The sequence below is a fragment of the Trichosurus vulpecula genome, chromosome 8 (genome assembly GCF_011100635.1).
Source record: "Trichosurus vulpecula isolate mTriVul1 chromosome 8, mTriVul1.pri, whole genome shotgun sequence".
Lineage (NCBI taxonomy): Eukaryota > Metazoa > Chordata > Mammalia > Diprotodontia > Phalangeridae > Trichosurus > Trichosurus vulpecula.
Window position 1 is genome coordinate 207743122 of NC_050580.1, and position 20757 is coordinate 207763878.

General features: G+C 39.3%; 1 protein-coding gene across 2 annotated transcripts in view; it reads left to right on the plus strand.

Moving 5' to 3' along the window:
- The first annotated feature begins 317 nt into the window (after positions 1-317).
- Positions 318-20757, plus strand: part of MAP3K9 (mitogen-activated protein kinase kinase kinase 9) — a 125728-nt gene continuing 105288 nt past the window's right edge. For both annotated transcript variants that reach the window (XM_036735483.1, XM_036735484.1), the window contains exons 1-2: positions 318-735; positions 13893-14306. In XM_036735483.1, coding sequence (XP_036591378.1) covers positions 318-735; positions 13893-14306 — 832 coding nt within the window. The remainder of the gene's footprint in view (positions 736-13892; positions 14307-20757) is intronic.

A 20757-nucleotide genomic window follows, 5' to 3' on the forward strand; every position in this document is an offset into this window, starting at 1 on the left:
GAACCGGTTATTCCCAACGCCATACCCCTCCCGCCCCACCACCCCTGTGTGGTGGAGGTAGAACAGGAGGAGGTGGAGGAGGGAAGGCTGGGGATCCGGCCCGGCCCCCATGCTACACTGAGGGATCTTCGGGCCGGGACACCTCGAAGGGTTCTCGCTCCACATCCCCTACCCCGGCCCCCAGTCCTGCCTTATTCCGCCACCTTCCACCCTACCTGCAGCCGCCGCTGCCTTCGGGGGAGGGGTCCCCCAGCTTCTGCGGAGCCGCATGAACAATAGGCAGCGGCGGCTCCTGCACTCCATGGATCTCCCGCTCCATGGATCCCTCCCGCGCGCTTCTCGGCTGCCTGGCGAGCGCTGCTGCCACCGCCCCGCCCGGGGAGGATGGAGCCGGGGCCGGGGGCGAGGAGGAGGAGGAAGAGGAGGAGGAGGAGGGGGCGGCGGTGGCCGTGGCAGCAGCAGAGGAGCTGGGCTCCGAGCCACCACTGCCCTTCTGGACCGCGGTGTTCGACTACGAGGCTGCAGGCGAGGACGAGCTGACCCTGCGGCTGGGCGATGTGGTGGAAGTGCTGTCCAAGGACTCGCAGGTGTCCGGCGACGAGGGCTGGTGGACTGGGCAGCTGAATCAGCGGGTGGGCATCTTCCCCAGCAACTACGTGACCCCTCGGAGCGCCTTCTCCAGCCGCTGCCAGCCCGGTGGGGAAGACCCCAGCTGCTGCTACCCAGCCATCCACTGTAAGGGCAAGGCGGGACCGGCGGTGCCAAGACAGGAGGCTTGGAGGTGCCGCGGTGGAGGGGAGGGGCCTGGTTCTAGTGGGGGAATTGGGGCAGGAAGGTTGCTGAGGGAGGGAGGAGGGGTACCCATGGGAAACAGGGTAGCCGGTGCGCGCTTGCGCCGGGTGCAGGGGCTTGCTAGTGCCATAGATAAGATCCATGGTGCGCAGGCCGATCCTCGAATCTCAGGCTTTGGGCCTTTTCTGTTTTGATTGGGACTACCACCTACTGTGACTTACTCCCACAAAGTCAAGTCCTAGCTCAGGGAGCCCCTCAGCCTTTGCTGTGCAAGTGGGTAATAGTAGGCTCATAAGGACGTAGATATTTCCAAAAGCAACATTAGAGGTTATCTAGTACCTCACTCCTTTTACAGACACTGAGGATCCGTGAGAAGTGACTTGCCTAAGGTCACACAGCTACCAACAGAGCCAGTGCTCTTTTCATTACATCAATATCGTGAGGATCTTAGTCATCAGATCCACTAACCTCCTGTCCTCCCCCACCCTGCACAGGCATTTGCTGTAAGGAACATTGGGGAGTCCAAGACAGGGCTGGGTCGAAAAGTTCATTTAACCCCGGATTTCCTCAAAGATGAAATTTCTGTGAAATACGTATAGTTTTCTTGGCTCATTTCTACACCAAGGAAGCTGAATCGTTAGGCGCCTCACTGTATGAATGAGGTCCCAAGAAGTGGTGAGTTGGGAGGGGGAAAATATCTCTAAAGTACAAAGTTCATTGCCTGAATTCCAGTTCTTTAACTCACCTGCCATTTGTTGTTTTCTTTAACTTGATGTTTAAAGAACCTTTAGAAACATTTCTTGTTCTCTCTGCCTTCAGTGGTTTTAAAACTAGTTTTTTTACTATGACAGACCATGATCAATAGTTATCCATAGTCTTGAATCTCTCAGTGATCCTCAGTCCTTACCCACATTTGATAAGTAAATCTCATGAAACTCCAGAAACCTCAATTACCATATGAATTTCAGCCAATGCTAGTCATTTTTAAAGGACAGAAGGCAAAAATTACAAGTTTTTTTTTTATCTGAAATGCTCCTTTGTATGCCTAGAATTTTTTATTTTGAAAGATAGTGAGAGGACCTGTGTTCAAATACCACTTCTGGTACTTATTTACCTTGGTGGTTTTGGGCAAGTCACTTAATCTTCTGGGCTATCAGTTTCCTTATTTGTAAAGAAAAAAATGACGGAGTTAGGTTACATAGCTTTTAAGATACCTTCAAGTTCTAAACCTATGATACCAAGTATTGAATGTTTTTACTTCTTACTAACATTTACACCATATTTCATATCCTAGTTGACCTTTAAAATAAAAGGAAAACACAGGTTCTTAGCAAGAATGTTATCAGTACTTAAATATTCAGTGTTTAACTTAATCTCTATTGTGAAACTACTCTCTGCTCTTGGCTTGTAACTTATTTCCCCAAAAGTAGTTTGTAGTTCAGTCCTACATCTCTATTTCTACCCTATATCATTGCAGAAATTCAGAAGAAAACCAGAAACCTTTCTCTTCTTTTTGCCCCCAATTTGGGATCCCCACAGTTCTAACGTTGCCCTCAGTTGCTTCATTGAATTTAAAACTGCATATGGCTACACGTTGATCTTTATAATTTTTGGACTTTAAAAAGCCCTCTTGTGAATGATGTCCAGGTATGAAGTCCATTGGACTAAAAACCTCAAAACTCAACTGAGTGCTCTCAGATGTAGTTACTGGCAAATATAATGGTACAGCAGAGAAAGAAGCGAATGAGCATGTTGGATGACCCTGGTCATTTTAGTGACTAAGTTAAGTCAGTCTGATGTTTTCTGTCAATGAAGCCTTCAGGGGTCTGCCTAGAATTAGGTTAGAGAGAACTTAGCATCCAACATAATACCTAACTCATAGCAGGTCCTTAATAAATGTTCATCTAATTAATTGCACATAAGCTCTTGATAAAAGTATGTTGAATTGAGTATTTAGTCAATGCTGAAAAGTTCACTTTTCTTCAGTGTTTTCCATTCCATGGCTTCTGAAATATGTTGCAGTCTTCTGGACTGGATGTATATGAAGATAAAAATGATCCTGAGCTCTATGAACCGGGCAGATTGACATTGTCCCATTTTAGGAGCTTTCCCTCTACTAAAGAAAAAAGAACCAAATTTGGGTCTCATCAGATTCCCTCAGGGTAGAACAGATTGAGCTTCAGTAGTGAAGAAAAGACAGGAAATAGAATAATCCATACACTGTTCACAAATGTGGAAAGAACTGACTTTGTTCAGAAGACATTGAGTAATGTTGCTGGAACTGATACCTTTTGGAGACTGAAATCATCTAGTACCCCACAAGATCCCTGTGAATTCTTTCTTTTGGTCCTTATCATGGTTCTGGAGATTGCCAGCCAGTGTACCTTTTGTCCTTTAGAAGTTATTGGTTCCACCAGCTGTCTAGGTGGTCATTTAGTATTATATAGAAAATTAAAATGGACATCTTTGTCACCAGAGACCTGGAGTAGAATAGCACTACTAATAATGCTGTCTTTGAACTACCTACCCAGCCCCTCAGAATTTCTTCTGGGTATGTGTACATTTGTGACTGAGCTCTACAGACCTTGTGTGTTGGGTCTTAAAGAACCTGATGTGAAGGACTATACATTTTAGTTTTAAATGTTGGTGTTTTAAAATGAAATTTTCTCATCATTAAACTCTATTCAAATATGGATGACAAGAATTCCCCAAGTTTTGTTCCACCAAAAAATTCAATTGAATAAACATTCTGTTCAGCACCTACTTCATGCAAAAACACTGTGCTAGTTCTGAGATACAAAGACAAAAACCCCAACAATTCTTGCCCTAAAGGAGCTTATATTTGACTAGGGGATACAACATGAGTATGAGTAAATACAAAGTATACATAAAGTCATACAAGTAATTTCGAGAAGGAGAGAGTACCAATGACCAGAGAAATGAAGAAAGGTCTTATGTAGCAACTGAACTGTGCTTTGAAGGAAGTTGTGGTGAGGAGGAAGGGCAATCTGGTCTTGGAGGCCACTTGTGTAAATGCACAGAGGGAGGAGATGAAATATGTATGGGAAACGTGTACATGTCATGTATAGGAAACAACTAGCCAGCTGGGCAGTTTGATTGAAGGAGAGTCTGGAGAGGGGAATAAGATGAAATAACACTGAATAAGTACTTAGGAGCCAAAATGTGAAGGGCTTTGAGTGTTAGGCTAAGGAATTTTATATCTTTTTCCAGAAACAATACAGAGAGACATTGAATAGGGAGGTGACATGATCAAATCTGAATTTTAAGAATATTTAGCAGATGTGTGAAGATGATTTGGAGAGGGAAGACACTAGAGGTAGTAAGATCAATTTTTAGGGGGTTATTGTTGTTAATTAGGAGACTATTGATAATATCTTATAGCAGTATATCGCTTTCAATTCTGTGGAGTATGCCCATATCTATTACTTCATTTATAATAGGATAAGCCTTTATTTTAATTGTAAAATCAGCATAAGTAATAGAGTTTGGCTCCCAATAGGGTTGGTGTATATAACCCAGGAGCTTTTCAATGTTCTTTCTCATTCTTAAGGATAAGAAAATCCTTTGTTTACATTGTGTCTTACTGTGTGGTATAGTCCGGTGGACTAAAATTTTTTTTCTGTCAAGAAGTCCTTTTATTTTTCTTTCAATCAGAGCATATAATAAGTTTAATTGCTAATTTATACCTTCATTACTGCATAAGTAGAAAGCAAAAGGGAGGTTCCAATGTGCTTTAGATTTTAATTATGAGGATCCTTAGCCATTTCTTTGCAGAACAGGAAAATTCTGGGAAATCTGCAGCTCACTTGCTCTGAGCATGCTGAAATGTGCTTATATTATTGCATATGACCCCAGAGTAAAACAAATATGATTTTCATTTCATGAAAGTTTACTGAGCTGCAGCTTGTGCTATAAGCTATAACCCCAAGAAAAAGGAACACTGGTGTAGTGTCTTCTCAGAAAAGTCATTCTTCAGTGTTATTATTTTCTATATGGCTCTTGTCTTCTACCTGGACATCAGTCTCAAAGCTGATACAGAATACATGTAGTGTTTCTCTAAAATGAAACAAGAAACTAAGGTTTTATGTTGTAACCAAAGAGGTCATTACCATGTTTTCCCATGTAGCCTTCTTTCTCTTCCTTCTTCTGAGTGATGGAACCAGAGGAGCTGTTCCTTCAGCACCAAGAGTTCAGGATCCTAAGACCATAAATTTAAATTTAAAAGGGTTCTCAGAGGCCATCTAGTCCATATCTTTCATTTTACAGATGATGAACCTGAGACCCAGGAAAGTTAAATGACTTTGCTTCATAGGTAGTAAGTGTCAGAGGCCATTTATAATTCTGGGTGATCTGACTCCAAAATCATCTTCCATTTCACCACCTTGTGTTTCAGTGATGATTCATAACTTTGAGCACATACCATATGCCATGCACCCTGCTAGACACAATGAGAGATTCAAGAGAAATATAAATGCATAGATCTTGCCCTCAAAAGAAGTATAATCTAATTGGGAATACTTAACATTTACACAAAATTCCATTCAACAAACGTTTCTTAAGTGGGTACAATATGCAAGTAACTGTGCTAGGCCTTAGAAATGCAAAGCCAAAAAAAAGCCAACAAAAAATCCCTGTCTTCAATAAACTTAACACCTTAGTAGAGGATAAAGAGATGAGACAAATGAATATAATATAAATTAGAAAATGATTGCAAATGAGTAGCTGAGAGTCTTTGGGGGGTGGGGATGGTATGATTCTAAGAGTTATGTGGTCAAACAGTTGAAGGGTAGGAAGATGTATTACATTTCATCCTGCCCATCATAACCAGTCATAGGACATATATCTGGTCATATTCCTCCAACACTACTACACTCTGCCCTCTCCCTCCGATGTAAAACTCCTAGTCTCTCCTGGTGTAAGGTCCCTCAGGGCAGTTATAATCTAAGCACTACCCAGGCACCCACAGCAGCATCTGCAGAATTGCCATTGATAAAATTCTGCTTTTCTGGATATCACTCAATCAACAAGCATTTATTAAATGTCTGCTGTGTACCAGACACTGTTCTGGGTGCTAGGGATACAAATGCAAAGACTGAACTAATTCCTAACAGAAGGAATTGACATTCTAATGGGGAGAAAATGTGTATATGTGTGTGTGCACATGCCCATGTGCGCTTGTATATACAGTGTACTGAAATAATATAAAGACAATAAATACAAAGTATAAAAATACAAGGTCACTAGCAGTTAGTTAAAGACATTACCTGAGTATTGAAGGGAGAGAGGGCATCTGTCAGGTGGAGGTGAGGACAATAAGCACTCTAGGCATGGTGGATAGCCAGTGCCAAGGTGTAAAGATGAAAGATGGGATATTCTGAGGAAGAGAAAGAAAGCCAGTTAGCTGGATCTCAGAGTGTAGTATGGTAAGTAATGTCCAATAAGGATGGAAAGATAGATTGAAACTAGGCTGTGAAAGGCTTCCTTTTGAACTTATAGGCAATTGGGAGCCAGTGAAGTTGACTGTGCGAGGTGGTGAGATGGGTAGATTTGTGTTTAAAGAAAATACTTTGGGGAGAGTGTATAGGATGGGTTGGAGTAGGGAAAAACTTGAGGTAGAGAAACCAATTAGGAGGTTGTTACAGTCTTTACAGATTCCCAAAGTGGGTGATACTGCCCCTGGAGGGTGCAGGACTGATCCAGGGGGTAGTAGTAGCTTTGGGTACAATTAGGGGGGCATTGAATAAAAATAAGGGGGCAGTAGAAGCATAAGGAAAGAAGACAAGATAAGAAATTTTGAAAAACTGTTCATATGTTTCATCTGTTGTGTAACAGAGTTAAACTCATAGTGATATCATTATTTTCCAAATAAACATACAAAATGCAAGTTATAACCCATCAGTGGTCAAGTCCGTCTACAGGTCTTAACAAGCAAGTGTTGGCAGGAGAGCTTGTTGTACATTGTTAGGAAGTCTGGCATGCATTGGCAGGAATATGTGCATGTAATGATTTATTTACAATACATTTCCTTATTGTTACATGACACAACATTGCATCATCAAATTTCAATGCAGGAAAAAAAGCCACAAATTTACAATAAATTATTAAATTTTAAGATTTTTCGAAATAATGCAAATTTTTTAAAAATGAAGGATTAAAGAAAGTAGATTTCTAGTGGGGAGCAGAGTAATTTTTTTTAAAAAGGGGTGGTAGACCAAATAAGTTTGGGAACCTCTGATAGATGAGAGGTGATGAGGACCTTAACAACAGAGGTAGTAGTATGAATAAACAGGAGAGGTCATATTCTGGTGTTAAAAATGGCATAACTTGGCAATTGATTCGATATAAGAAATGAGGGAGAGTGACAAAAAAGAAAATGCCAAAGTTACAAGCCTAAGAGATTTGGAGAATGATGATACCTTTAGCAGAAATAGGGAAGTTGGGAAGAGGGGAAGGTTTGAGGGAAATGAGTTCAGTTTTGGACATATTTACTATGTAGAGCCGAAATTGACAACTTACAACTGGAGAGCCTGTCTGCAAACTAAGAATAGTTTTTACATTTTTAAATACAATTATTTACAATTAAATACAAAAATCAGGCCCACTGTAGTTTGATGATACCTTTTTTGAATTTGAAATGTCTTTGGGACATAGTTTGAAATGTGCAAAAGGCAGTTGCTTATGGAGAACTGAAGCTCAGATGAGAGATTGGGATGTGTAGATCTGCATGGAGATGACAATTAAACCCTTGGGATCTTATAAGATTACCAAGATGAGAAGAGGGTCTAAGACAGAACCTTTGGGGAAAATCTGCAATTAGGGGCATCTATGATATAGATGATCCAGCACGGGAGAGAGAGAAGTGGTGAAATAGAAGAATCAGGAGTAGTGCAAAACCTTAGAGAAGAGAATGTTTGCAGGACAGAATAGTCAGCAGATAGGTTGAGAAGGATTTTGATTAAAAAAAGTCCATTAGATTTGGCAATCAAAGGATGGTTGGTAACTTTATTTTTTGTATTTTATTTTTATTTTTCCCCAGTTACATGTAAAAACAATTTTAAACATTTGTTTTTTTAAAACTTTGAGTTCAAAATTCTCTCCCTTTCTCCTTCCCCACCCCCTTTCATTGAGAAGGCAAGCAGTTTGATGTAGGTTATACATGTGTAGTCATGCAAAACATATCTGTAATAGTCATGTTGTGAAAGAAAACAGACAAAAAAACTTCAAGAAAAATAAAGAAAGCTTTAAAAAGTATGCTTCAATCTATATTCAGACACCATCAGTTCTTTCTCTGGGGATGGATAGCATTTTTCATCCTAAGTCCTTCAGAGTTGTCTTGGATCGTTGTATTGCTGAGAATAGCTAAGTCATTTACAACTGATCATCTTACAATATTGCTGTACCTTTGTACACAGTACATTTCACTTTAAATCAGCCCATGCAAGTCTTTCCAGGTTTTTTGAGAGTATCCTGCTCTTCATTTCTTATAGTACAATAGTATTCCATCATAATCACATACCACAACTTGTTCAGCCATTCTCCAATTGATGGGCATCCCCTCAATTTCTAATTCTTTGCCCCCAGAAAGGAGCTGCTATAGTTTTGTATATATGGGTCCTTTTCCTTGTTGTTTTTTTGTCTCTTGGGATTTAGACCTAGTAGTGGTATTACTAGGTTAAAGAGTATGCATGGGTTTTTTTAAATGTATTTTTAGTTTTCAACATTCATTTCCACAAAATTTTGAGTTACAATTTTCTCCCCATCTCTACCCTCCCCCTCACCCCAAGATGGCATGTATTCTGATTGCCCCTTTCTCCAGTCTGCCCTCCCTTCTATCACCCCACTCCCCCCCTCCATGCATGTTTTTGGGCACGGTTCCAAATTACTCTACAGAATGGTTGAGTCCATTCACAACTCCACCAACAGGGCATTAATGATTATTGGTAACTTTAAAGAGAACAGTTTCCAGTTGAATGATGATGTCAGAACCCAGACTGCAAAGGGTTAAGGACTGAGTGAGAAGAGAGGAAGTGGAAGCTTGGAGTCTAGATAAAAGTTTTTCTAGGGTGGGCTTAGAAAAGGAGAGATACAGAACAATAGTTTAAACAGATGAATGTTGGTATGGGGGAGATGTGGGCATGTTTGAGGACAGTAGAGAAGGAACCAGTAGATAGTAAAAGGTTGAAGATTTAGCAGAGAAGGAATGAGTGTGGTTGCATTCTGCTGGAGAAGATGAGAGGATATGAGATCAAATGTATATGTAGAAAGGTTGGAAGGTCACCTCACTGTCAGACTTGGGGAAAGGAAGAGAGAGTAGGGGATGATATTAAGGGGTTTTAAGAAGAGGGAACTCATGTAGAATGTAAAATAAGAGTCATAGTCCTCAGCTGAGAGAAGGGACAAGGATAGGTGTGGGAGGTCTGAGGAGTATAGAGAAGGTTTGGAACAACTTCTGTGGGGAGTGAGATAGTGGTTCAATTAAAAGACTGTCTTTTTGCAGTGAGTGCCAGTTGAAGTTAGATAACATGAATTTATAATGTGCTCAGTCAGCTGAGGATTAAGAAAAGGCCAATAGGTGTCTTTTCCTTTTTTTTTTTAAAATAAGGTTAGGAATTTTTAAGCATTCATCTCTTTTTTGGACAATGCACGCTATCTTTGCTAAACACAGAAATGTCACCAACTTTATTTTAAGAGTGGTTTTTGCATAAACTGCCAATTGTATGACAAAATTAAGATGAAGGGAAAGCAGTGGTAGGACATGAGAGCTATACCTTAAACAAGGGAAGATGATTTATAAACAGTCTTTGAAAATCATCTGCCATTGGAACAAAAGAGAAGATGATCCCAATTGAACATTAAAGCCTCACTGACAGATGGACCAGAAGGGAATAATGTAGGTATGTATATAGGTCATCTGTTAAGTGGTCTGGGAATAATTCTGAATTTTATCTTTAAATTTTTGATTTCAAGAAATTTTGTATCTGATCTTTGTATTTATTTTTATAAGTCCCAATCTATTTATTGGCTGTCTTTGCAGAGTTGAATTCACTAGTTTTCTAATATAGGAAGCCTCTAGGATGACTAATAAGATCATAGGTTTAGAACTGGAAGGGACCTATAAGATCATCTGGCCTAATTTACTTATTTTATTTCTGAGGAAATTGAGACTAAGAAATGTCAAGTGATTCCCCCAGGTTCTCCGAAGTGTTAAGAGTCAGAGTTAGGACACCAACCGAAGTTTTCTGACTCCAACTACAATGTTCTTTCCACTATCCTGAAGGTGTTTTATAAACCATAAAGCATGATGGAAAAGTGGACTATTCTTTTCTTAACCCTCAACTTTCTGTGTGGTGCATGGCAAATATGACTCTCACCCCAGATTTTCCTATCTGGCTTTTACTGTGCCAGCATTTTATTTATAAATCTTTTTAAAGCTAACAGGGTTACTGTGGAGAAGAAGATGGTAATGATAACGGTGGTGGTGGTGATTTTTAGCAATATATATGATATATGTGTGTTTATATGTATATATGCATATATTAGTTTGCAAAGTATTTTTTGCAGTTTCATTAAACGTCACAATGACTCTGTAAGTTAGGTATTGCAGGCATTATTCCCATTTTACTGTTGAGAATATTCAGCCTGAGAAATTGATTTGTCCATGGTCACACAATTAGGAGGTGTTAGAAGGAGTATCTGAAACCAGGTTTTCCCAACTATCCATAATGCCACATTCCTGCCTCTCATTTTATCTCCTCAAGAGTCCTGTGAGGTAGGTGCTATTATTACCCCCAATTTATTGATAAGGGAGAAGTTTGGTAAATTGCCTAGTATCACTCAGCTAGTGACTTATTTAAATTTGAATTCAGGTTTTTGTTCCTGATTCCAAATCTTGTGCTCTATCCATTATGGCACCTAGAGGCATAATCCCTTCCAGTTCTAAATCTGTAATCTCCTTAATTATCCTGGGTACCACAAAATTAACAAATTCAACTCTGCAAGGACAAGCAGTAAGTCAGGACTTCTTATAAGTAAGTAGAAGGTCCTTTGTATTGTTCCAGTTCCTTATAATGATTCTCTTAAGACGTGAATGCTGTGTAATAAGTGTAAGATTGTGCATTAAGGTTTTAGTTGGTCCCTGCAACTACCAGCTCTGTAAGACCATTGCTTTGCAGCAGCTTGGCAAATAGCCACGTCAGCCACTCACTAAGAGAGAACTGCCTAGGCAGCAACAGAGCGAGAAAATTATGCTGATTCCATTCATTCGATTGTCCACAAACCCACTATGGAGGAATATGAGCTAGATTTAAAAGCCATCGGTGGCTCTTAGGTTATGTGTGTGCGTGTATGTATATTTGTATATGTGCACATGTATGTATTTTTATATATATATATGTGTGTGTGTGTGTGTGTGTGTGTGTGTGTGTGTGGAAAGAGAGACAAAGACAGAGACAGAATGAGCACTCTCTTTTACCAGGGCTTGTATAAAGTGAGGCTTAAATGAGGCTTGCCTCCACCTCTTAGGATCCCTAGCTTCTTCAAGACATTGCTCAGGGGTTTTCTCCAATGTTTTTAAAAGTTTAAATAGCTAGAAATGTTCTGTTGTCATCATGATCATCACCATCATCACCATCCTCATCCTTTTCCTCCTCCTCCTCCTCATCCTCATTATCATCATTATGTTACTTCTGGTTATTTATTCTGTTTACCATTCATCTTGGTTAGATGGAGCGATGACCCTCTTTTTCGTGGGGAAGCCCATGGCTCTGTGATTAGCAGTACGTATTGAATGTTAATTCACATAGCAAAATCAAAAGAAAGATTTGATCAGAAAGAGCACCTTACATTCTGGCTGAGAAAGTCTGATGGGACATTTTTAACTATACCTCCCCTCTGCCTGGAATGCCCTCCCTCCTCTCCTCTTAAAAAAGCCTTGGTTTCCTTCAATGGTCTTCTCAAGTACAACCACTAAGAAGTTTTTCCTGATTCCTTCCCTCCCTACCAGGCGTTGGTACCTCCTCCTAATGCTTTTATTTTTGTATGCACTTGTTTATATGTACATGTTGTTTCCCTTGATAAAATGTAAACTCCATGAGGGCAGAGATTGCTTTGCTTTTGCCTTTATGTCTCTAGTGCCTACAAAATGCTTGCTGATATATTGATTGATTTGAAACTCAATACCTCTTGAACGGAACTCATTATTACCTCCCTTTCAATGTAGTGGATAGAGAGCTTGCCTTGGATTCAAGAAGTCTTTGGTTCAATCCTGCTTCTGACATATATTGCCTATGGGTCCCTGGTCAAGTCATTTAATCTTTCAATGATAGAATCAACTCTTGAGGCTATAAATTGCAGATCTACGTTGGTAGAGGGAGTTTCCTCATGTGAGATTTCCCTGCATCAATGAAATCATGGATCCAACCCCTATCATCATCACCTCCCCATTCCCCTACCCCACCTCAGACTCATATCTTTTCCAGAATTCCCTATTTCTATTGAGGACAGGACCATCTTTTCAAATGCCTCAGTCTTCCTCAGCTCTTCCTTCTCTTTATCCTCAATGTCCAGTTGTCAGATCTTACCCAGTCCTATCTTCACAACGTCATCTTACATCTGTTTCTGAGCTGTCATGATAGCTTAGGCCCTCATCGCCAACACTTTAGAGGACTATTACAAACAACTTCCTGGTTGTCTCCTGGGCTTCCATTCTTTCTAAACTCATGTCTGACCATGTCACTTACCTGTATAGTAGCTTTCTATTGCCTCTAGGATAAAATATAAACTCCTCAGCTTGACATTTATTTATTTATTTGTCGAGAAAATAATATTTTTATTTTTCCCAAGTACATGTAAAGATAATTTTTTTGACATTCTTTTTTTATTTTTTCTGCATTTTTTTCCCTCCTTCCATCACCTCACCTCTCTCTGAAATGGTAAGCAACTTGATATAAGTTATACAGGTGCAATCATGCAAAACATATTTCCATGTTAGTTGTGCTGTGAAAAAGGACAAAGACAAAAAAAAACCTAAAAAAAATTAAAGTACGTGAAAAATACTATGCTCTCGTTCTTCATCCTGACATTTAAAGCTCTTCTAAATATGGTTCCAGCTTACCTTTTCAGGCATATCACACATTATTTCCATTCATACAGTTTATATTTCAGCAAAAGTGACGTACATGTTATTCCCCAAACTCAACGTTGCCTACCCCCACCTTTGTTTCTTTGCACAGACTGTCACTGATGCCTGAAGAGCCCTCTCTCCTTGTCCTTCCCCCTCTTAGTTTCCCTAGCTTCATCAAGGTATGGCTTATGTACCATCTCCTATGGAAAACCTTCTTTGAACCTCTTAGCTGTTAGTACTTTATCTCTCCTTCTAAAATTATCATGTAGATATATCTACTTACATGTAGTATTCGTTCCTTTCTTTCCCCTTCCCTCCAGTTGAAAATAATCTTAAGGGCAGGAATTGTTGTTTTTCTTAAATTTGTTATGTCCCTAGCATGTAGTACAATATTTTGCAAGTGATTCATAAAGGTTTGTTGGCTTTTATTGAATATAAGCTATGTTCTTGCTCCTCCCTTCCCCACCCCCAATTTGTCTTGTTTGAAGCCTGAGTGCACCCTTTATGTGTAATTACCAGGTATTTTTTCCCTTTAAAAAGATCTCACTTTGGGGGTAAAGCTTATATGGAAATCACTAACTTTAGTTCATGCTCTCAGCTCTGCACAACCATTTTAATTCATCCTAAATGAAGCTGATGGTGTCATGGCCTCAGAAAGAAACTGTTTTTAAAGGAGAATCAGTGCAGAAATGTGGTTCTTGTGAAGCCTAGGACTGTGTTGAATAGATGGCCCTAGTGACACAGGTTATTGCTAGCATAGATTTCTTGTATTAAATTTTAGGATTGCCCTTGCTGTTTCTCTCCATAGATCATTATTGAAATGGCCAATTACAGTAAAAATCTCCATGTTGGATTTCCATGATTAAAATCAGTGGTCTCTCTCTGTATTGACATTTAAATGATTTATTTCAGAATGGTTTTGACTTAATGCCCCTGTCTCTCTTTTCTCCTTGCCCAGTATTAGAGATTGACTTTGCAGAGCTGACCTTGGAGGAGATCATTGGTATTGGGGGTTTTGGAAAGGTGTATCGAGCTTTTTGGGCTGGAGAAGAAGTTGCTGTGAAAGCTGCCCGCCATGACCCTGATGAGGACATCAGCCAAACAATAGAGAATGTTCGTCAGGAAGCCAAACTCTTTGCCATGCTAAAGCACCCTAACATCATTGCTCTGAGAGGGGTGTGCCTGAAAGAACCCAATCTTTGTTTGATCATGGAATTTGCACGTGGAGGGTCCTTAAATCGAGTGTTATCGGGGAAAAGGATCCCTCCTGACATATTGGTGAACTGGGCTGTGCAGATTGCCAGGGGGATGAACTACCTGCATGATGAAGCGATTGTCCCCATCATCCATCGGGACCTCAAATCCAGCAACAGTGAGTCTGGCAGAAGGGTGGGTGGAAGGAAGTGCATGGAGCCAAATGATAGCCATGGCTAGAATGGATTCTGAATGTATTTGGGATGAAATTGCACACAGAAAACAGCCTATCTGAGTGGGTGTGGGGTGATTTGAGTACTAGGGAAGACTAGAGCACATATGGAAATGGAACAAATACCATGCATGATTGGTATTTGGTAGTTATGTTGTATTATGCATATGGTATTATCAAATTCCCTTTACTACTTTAGATTTCTTTTTCTGTGGATCATTATTTAAAATAGACATTTGTGAATTTGTTTACATCCTTCCCAATAGGGACTAGGCACCTTATCTAAACCACCTAGAGCCTAGCATGGTGCTTTGCACATAATAGGCATTTAATTAATGCTGGTTGAATGAATCTATTCATGTGTGTTTAAAACTTTAAGGAAGTTGAACTGTCCAGTAATGTATACTTGGGCAATTTTAGGTAGCCTGCAGATATTATGTATTGTTGTAACTACCTGGTAAGTATCTGGCAGATAAACCAAAGATACTGTAACTTTGTTAGACAATCAGAATTCATACATTGAAATAGCAAAATGAGTATGTTAATTTAGACTTAAATGGTGCATTGCATGTAGTTGGTATTGAATTTTTGGTGAGATTCTAAAACATGTCACTCTTTTTCTTGGAGTCCTGCCTAGATAAATTCAAGATTGGAAATACCCTTCTGTTGGGGCTTATGCTTTCTGTTCTCAAGCTTATTTACATATAACACTTTTCCTCGCAACAATACTGGAAGGTAGATATCTCCAAATTGAATCTGTGGGATCATTGGACTATAGATTTAGAGTTGGAAGGGACCGTGGAAGATGTCTAGCTCAACTCCCTCATTTACAGATGAGGAACTGCGACCAAAAGGAGTAAGTGATTTACTCAGCGCTGCTCAGCTACTAGAATTCTGAGGTGAGATTTGAACCAAGGTCTTTCTTGCAATACAGAGGAAAAGACTATGATGTGTTTCCCGTGTCAAGAGGGAGTTGAGTTAATTTTTTGGAGAGATGACTCCAGCAATTTTCTTCTTTAGGATCCAACTGTTTTGATTATATCCAGAATTTGACTGCCCCAAAGTCATTTTAGGAGATTTATTTCCTACTAATATTGGCATTGTTAAGATACTTTCTTTTCTTCCCTGACAATATCAGAAATATGAAAACTAGTGAAACTAGAGGATGAAGCAGTAATTTAATTCATGTGCAATTAAAGCAGTTTTCCTTTCCTTTCTATCAGGATGCCAGTGGTTTCTTTATACTTCTCTGGAGTGACCTGAGAGATCACCTTTTTCACATTCTTGGGAGATCAATTGAATATTGCCACAGAGATCTTTCTACAAAGCCCTGATGTCTAGTGGCCTTGTTTTCAGATGAGACAAGGAGAGAGACTTCTGTCTGGAACCTATAGTTATTAATGTTACATATGGTGGCAGAATTGAGTTTAAAATTTTTTACTCTCTCTTTCACTCTTATTTTGTGGTAACACGTTGGACAAGTCCTCTAACTTCCTTGTGCCTCAGTGGCCCTATTTAAAAGGATAGATAATAATATGTGTTTCCCAAGGGGAATGTGTTTTAAGATCCTTGGAATTAAGGCATAATTGGAAGCTATAAATATAAGGTATAATTATTATGAGATTTATGCCTAGCAACCTAGGCTATTGTAAAGATGAAATCACCCAGTGGGTGGTTCCATTCTTCTTGGGTAACTGCAAGAATCCTGCTGTCTTTCAGCCCAGAGACTTCTCACACTTAGAGCTAAAATTCTCACTTTGTCCTTTGAGTGCCCGATGAATCTGAGAGTTGCCATTTGAGAAAACATTAAGCTTCAAAGTGTAATATAATAGTGGGCAGGAATTCAGGGCATTGCTTAATAAGTCCTGCTGAATTGATTTTTTAAAAGATGTCACTTAGAATTTTGAAAATTTCATTTTGTTTTATTTATCTGACTGATCAGTATTGTCAAGGCCCACAAGACTCCACAGTTAGGGTTGTTGTTGGGAGTCAAGGGTCTCACCTGTGAGTTGGCGGCATTTGGTGGCTTTGGTGGGTGGGCAAGCATGGAACTTTGAAAGAAGCCATCAGTATCATGCCAAGCTGTACTTGGTTGGTTTAATCATTTAGAAAGTGTAGATTAATTCCTCATCTATCATTTTTTTCCCTTGCCTGCATCTTTTTTGTTCTTTGTAGACTTAAGGGAATTTATTTCTTTCCTTCAGTTTTGCTGGCTGCTAAGGTCTGCCAGGCTCTGGTCAATGTCATTTGGGGCACCCCCTTCAGGGATCATGCTTATTTCAACTACCAAAGTGATTACGGGTTAAGTATGTTTTGCGATGGTTTAGAGGAGGCTATTGGTAAATATGCATACATTGTACAAATTTACTATAAGTGATGGCCTTTCCCTCTGCTTCTTTTAGCATCATCATAAAAAAAACACTTTTGCTATTTGCTGATAGTACAATATGCTTTGTTTTTATGGTTCTGCAACTATAGGGTATCTTAATTTAGCCTCTGAGATTTGTATCAAGAGGCACAAAGGTTCAGAAAAATGAGCAGGGATTAGAATCCGCAGTCTTAGGCTCAGGCAAATTTTCTAATGGTATGTGCATACCACTACAACTCTAGTTTTACCTATATCTGTGGAATTACTTATCTTAAGTCTCTTAATGACTTGTTTTTCAGAGTCTGGGTCCATTGTCATTGACTTTTATATCTCTTTGTCTACCCAATTAGAACTGACAACAGCCGTGTGTATTTCTTAGCTATGCTAAGGAAATACTGAAATATGGTTTTGTGGTAGAAAAACTCTTTCCTTTGTTATCATGGGTGTTAGTGAATATAGGAATCCTGGAGGTGGTGGTTGGTAGTAACAGTTCTAATACTAGTTATATGTCCTATTTATGTAGTACATTAAAGCTTACAAAATCCCTGTTAAGGAGATATTGTGAGTGCTGATATCCTCATTTTATAGACGAATAAACTGAGGGTGAGAGCATTGTGTGACTTGTTTGGTCATTAAACTAACAACTCTAAATCTGTGATTCTAATGCCAACCCTTTGATTAGAGCTTAATTCTCCTGGCTCCAAGATCAGTGTTGTTTCCATTGTATCACACTGTTTTTCAACTCTAAAAGATGGTGGATATTCTTAGGGACCATCAGATTTTTTTTTCCCTATGAGATAGTGGACAGAATATTAGAGTATGGATGAGATTGACCTGAGTTTGAATCCTGTGTCAGACACTTCCTAGCTATGTGTAACTGTAGGCATGTCGCTTAACTTTTGGCATCACGTATTAGAAACGAGTGCTTTAGATTGAATTTAGTTATACTGAATTCAGAATAATGCATTCCTACCTGTGGCCATCCCTGGATTACGGATGGAATTGCAAAGGTGGGAAATAATTTCTTAGGGAGTCAGGCAAGTCGTCCACATTTCTACTTGAGAAGAAGGTGAGTGCATCGTGCCCCAAGTGTCAGCTCAGTGGATTAACATGTGGTATATAGATCTTGATTTGAGGCAAATTAGAAATCACGAGCATCATTAAGACTTATTGGGCTGGGAACCAGTGACTGGAATATAAGCCATGGAAGGATATACCTTATTTGAAAAGAATAGAATAGGTTTATTTTTTTAAAAAGGAAGAGGAAGATTAGCAGTGTATTTAGCATTTGGCATTTTCTTAATGAAACATACTCATGTGAGACTATCCAGGGAATCAGAGGGAAGAAGCATGGTGGATCCTGTTTGGGTAAAGAACTTCAGAGGACGAAACACTAGTGATATTGTCATTGAAGTATATCTACTATAGACCACTTGGACAGGAGGAGGAAATGGATGAGTAAAGTTAAGAAAGTAGACTGTAATCCCAGCATGAAGGCATGATATAGTGAAGATGGGAGAACTTTAGTTATCCAGACATGAGTTAGAGCTGTTTTTCTCTTGTAAAAACCATTGCACCTAATAACTAATTGCATTGCTTGAATGATGAATTTATCCTTCAAAAGACATGAGAACCAACAGAAGGAAATTGTATTATGGATTTGAGTCTTATCATAGAGAAACTGGTCACTGAGGTGAAAATGCCATGGAGGGAAGTAATGATCACTGCATCTAAGAATCTGTGGTAGAATAGGTGAGAAAAGCTGGGCATGCTCTAAAGTGCACCTTGATTTGAGGAGGAAAGTTTTTTTTTCCTCTTTTTTTATTTAATGTATTTAGTTTTCAGCATTGATTTTCACAAGAGTTTGAATTACAAATTTTCTCCCCATTTCTACCCTCCCCCCCACTCCAAGATGGCATATATTCTGGTTGCCCTGTTCCCCAGTCAGCCCTCCCCTCTGTCACGCCACTCCCCTCCCATCCCCTTTTCCCTTCTTTTCTTGTAGGGGAAGATAAATTTCTACACCCCATTGCCTGTGTATCTTATTTTCTAGTTGCCTGCAAAAACTTTTTTTGTTGTTTTTGAACATTTGTTTTTAAAACTTTGAGTTCCAAATTCTCTCTCCTCTTCCCTTCCCTCCCACCCTCCCTAAGAAGTCAAGCAACTCAACATAGGCCACATGTGTGTCATTATGTATAACCCTTCCACAATACTCATGTTGTGAAAGACAAACTATATTTTGCTCCTTCCTAACCTATCCCCCTTTATTGAATTTTCTCCCTTGACCCTGTCCCCTTTCGAAAGTGTTTGTTTTTGATTACCTCCACCCCCATCTGCCCTCCCTTCTATCATCCCCCCTTTTTTATCTTCTTCCTCCTTTTTTCCTGTGGGGTAAGATACCCAATTGAGTATGTATGGTATTCCCTCCTCAGGTCAAATCTGCTGAGAGTAAGGTTCACTCATTCCCCCTCTCCTGCCTTCTCTTCTCTTCCTACAGAACTGCTTTTTCTTGCTACTTTTATGCAAGATAATTTACCCCATTCTATCTCTCCCTATCTCCCTCTCTCAATATATTCCTCTCTCATCCCTTAATTTGATTTTATTTCTTTTAGATATCTTCCCTTCATCTTCAACTCACCCTGTGCCTGCTCACTCTCTCTCTCTCTCTCCATATATATATATATATATATATATATATATATATATATATATACACATACATACATACTCACATATACATATATATACATAAACATATATATATGCATATTCCCTTCAGCTACCCTAATACTGAGGTCTCATGAATCATACACATCATCTTTCCATGTAGGAATGTAAACAAAACAGTTCAACTTTAGTAAGTCCCTTGCAATTTCTTTTTCTTGTTCTTTTTCTTGATTACCTTTTCATGCTTCTCTTGATTCTTGTGTTTGAAAGTCAAATTTTCTATTCAGCTCTGGTCTTTTCACTGATAAAGCTTGAAAGTCCTCTATTTTATTGAAAATCCCTATTTTGCCTTGGAGCATGATACTTAGTTTTGCTGAGTAGGTGATTCTTGGTTTTAATCCTAGCTCCATTGACCTCCAGAATATCGTATTCCAAGCCCTTCGATCTCTTAATGTAGAAGTTGCTAGATCTTGGGTTATTCTAATTGCATTTCCACAATACTCAAATTGTTTCTTTCTGGCTGCTTGCAGTATTTTCTCCTTGATCTGGGAGCTCTGGAATTTGGCGACAATATTCCTAGGAGATTTCTTTTTGGGTTCTATTTGAGGAGGTGATCGGTGGATTCTTTCAATTTCTATTTTGCCCTGTGGCTCTAGAATATTAGGGAAGTTCTCCTTGATAATTTCTTGAAAGATGATATCTGGGCTCTTTTTTTGATCATGGCTTTCAGGTAGTGCAATAATTTTTAAATTATCTCTCCTGGATCTATTTTCTAGGTCAGTGGTTTTTCCAATGAGATATTTCACATTGTCTTCCATTTTTTCATTCCTTTGGTTCTGTTTTATAATATCTCGATTTCTCATAAAGTCACTAGTTTCCAGTTGCTCCAATCTAATTTTTGAGGTAATATTTTCTTCAGTGGTCTTTTGGACCTCCTTTTCCATTTGACTAATTCTGCTTTTCAAGGCATTCTTCTCCTCATTGGCTTTTTGGAGCTCTTTTGCCATTTGAGTTAGTTTATTTTTTAAGGTGTTGTCTTCTTCAGTATATTTTTCAGTATTTTTTTGGGTCTCCTTCAGCAAGTCATTGACTTGTTTTTCATGGTTTCCTCACATCCTTCTCATTTCTCTTCCCAATTTTTCCTCTACTTCTCTAACTTGCTTTTCCAAATCCTTTTTGAGCTCTTCCATGGCCTGAGACCAGTTCATATTTTTCTTGGAGGCTTTTGTTGTAGGCTTTTGACTTTGTTGACTTCTTCTGGCTGTATGTTTTGGTCTTCTTTGTCACCAAAGAAAGATTCCAAAGTTTGAGACTGAATCTGGGTGCGTTTTCGCTGCCTGGCCATATTCCCGGTCAACTAAC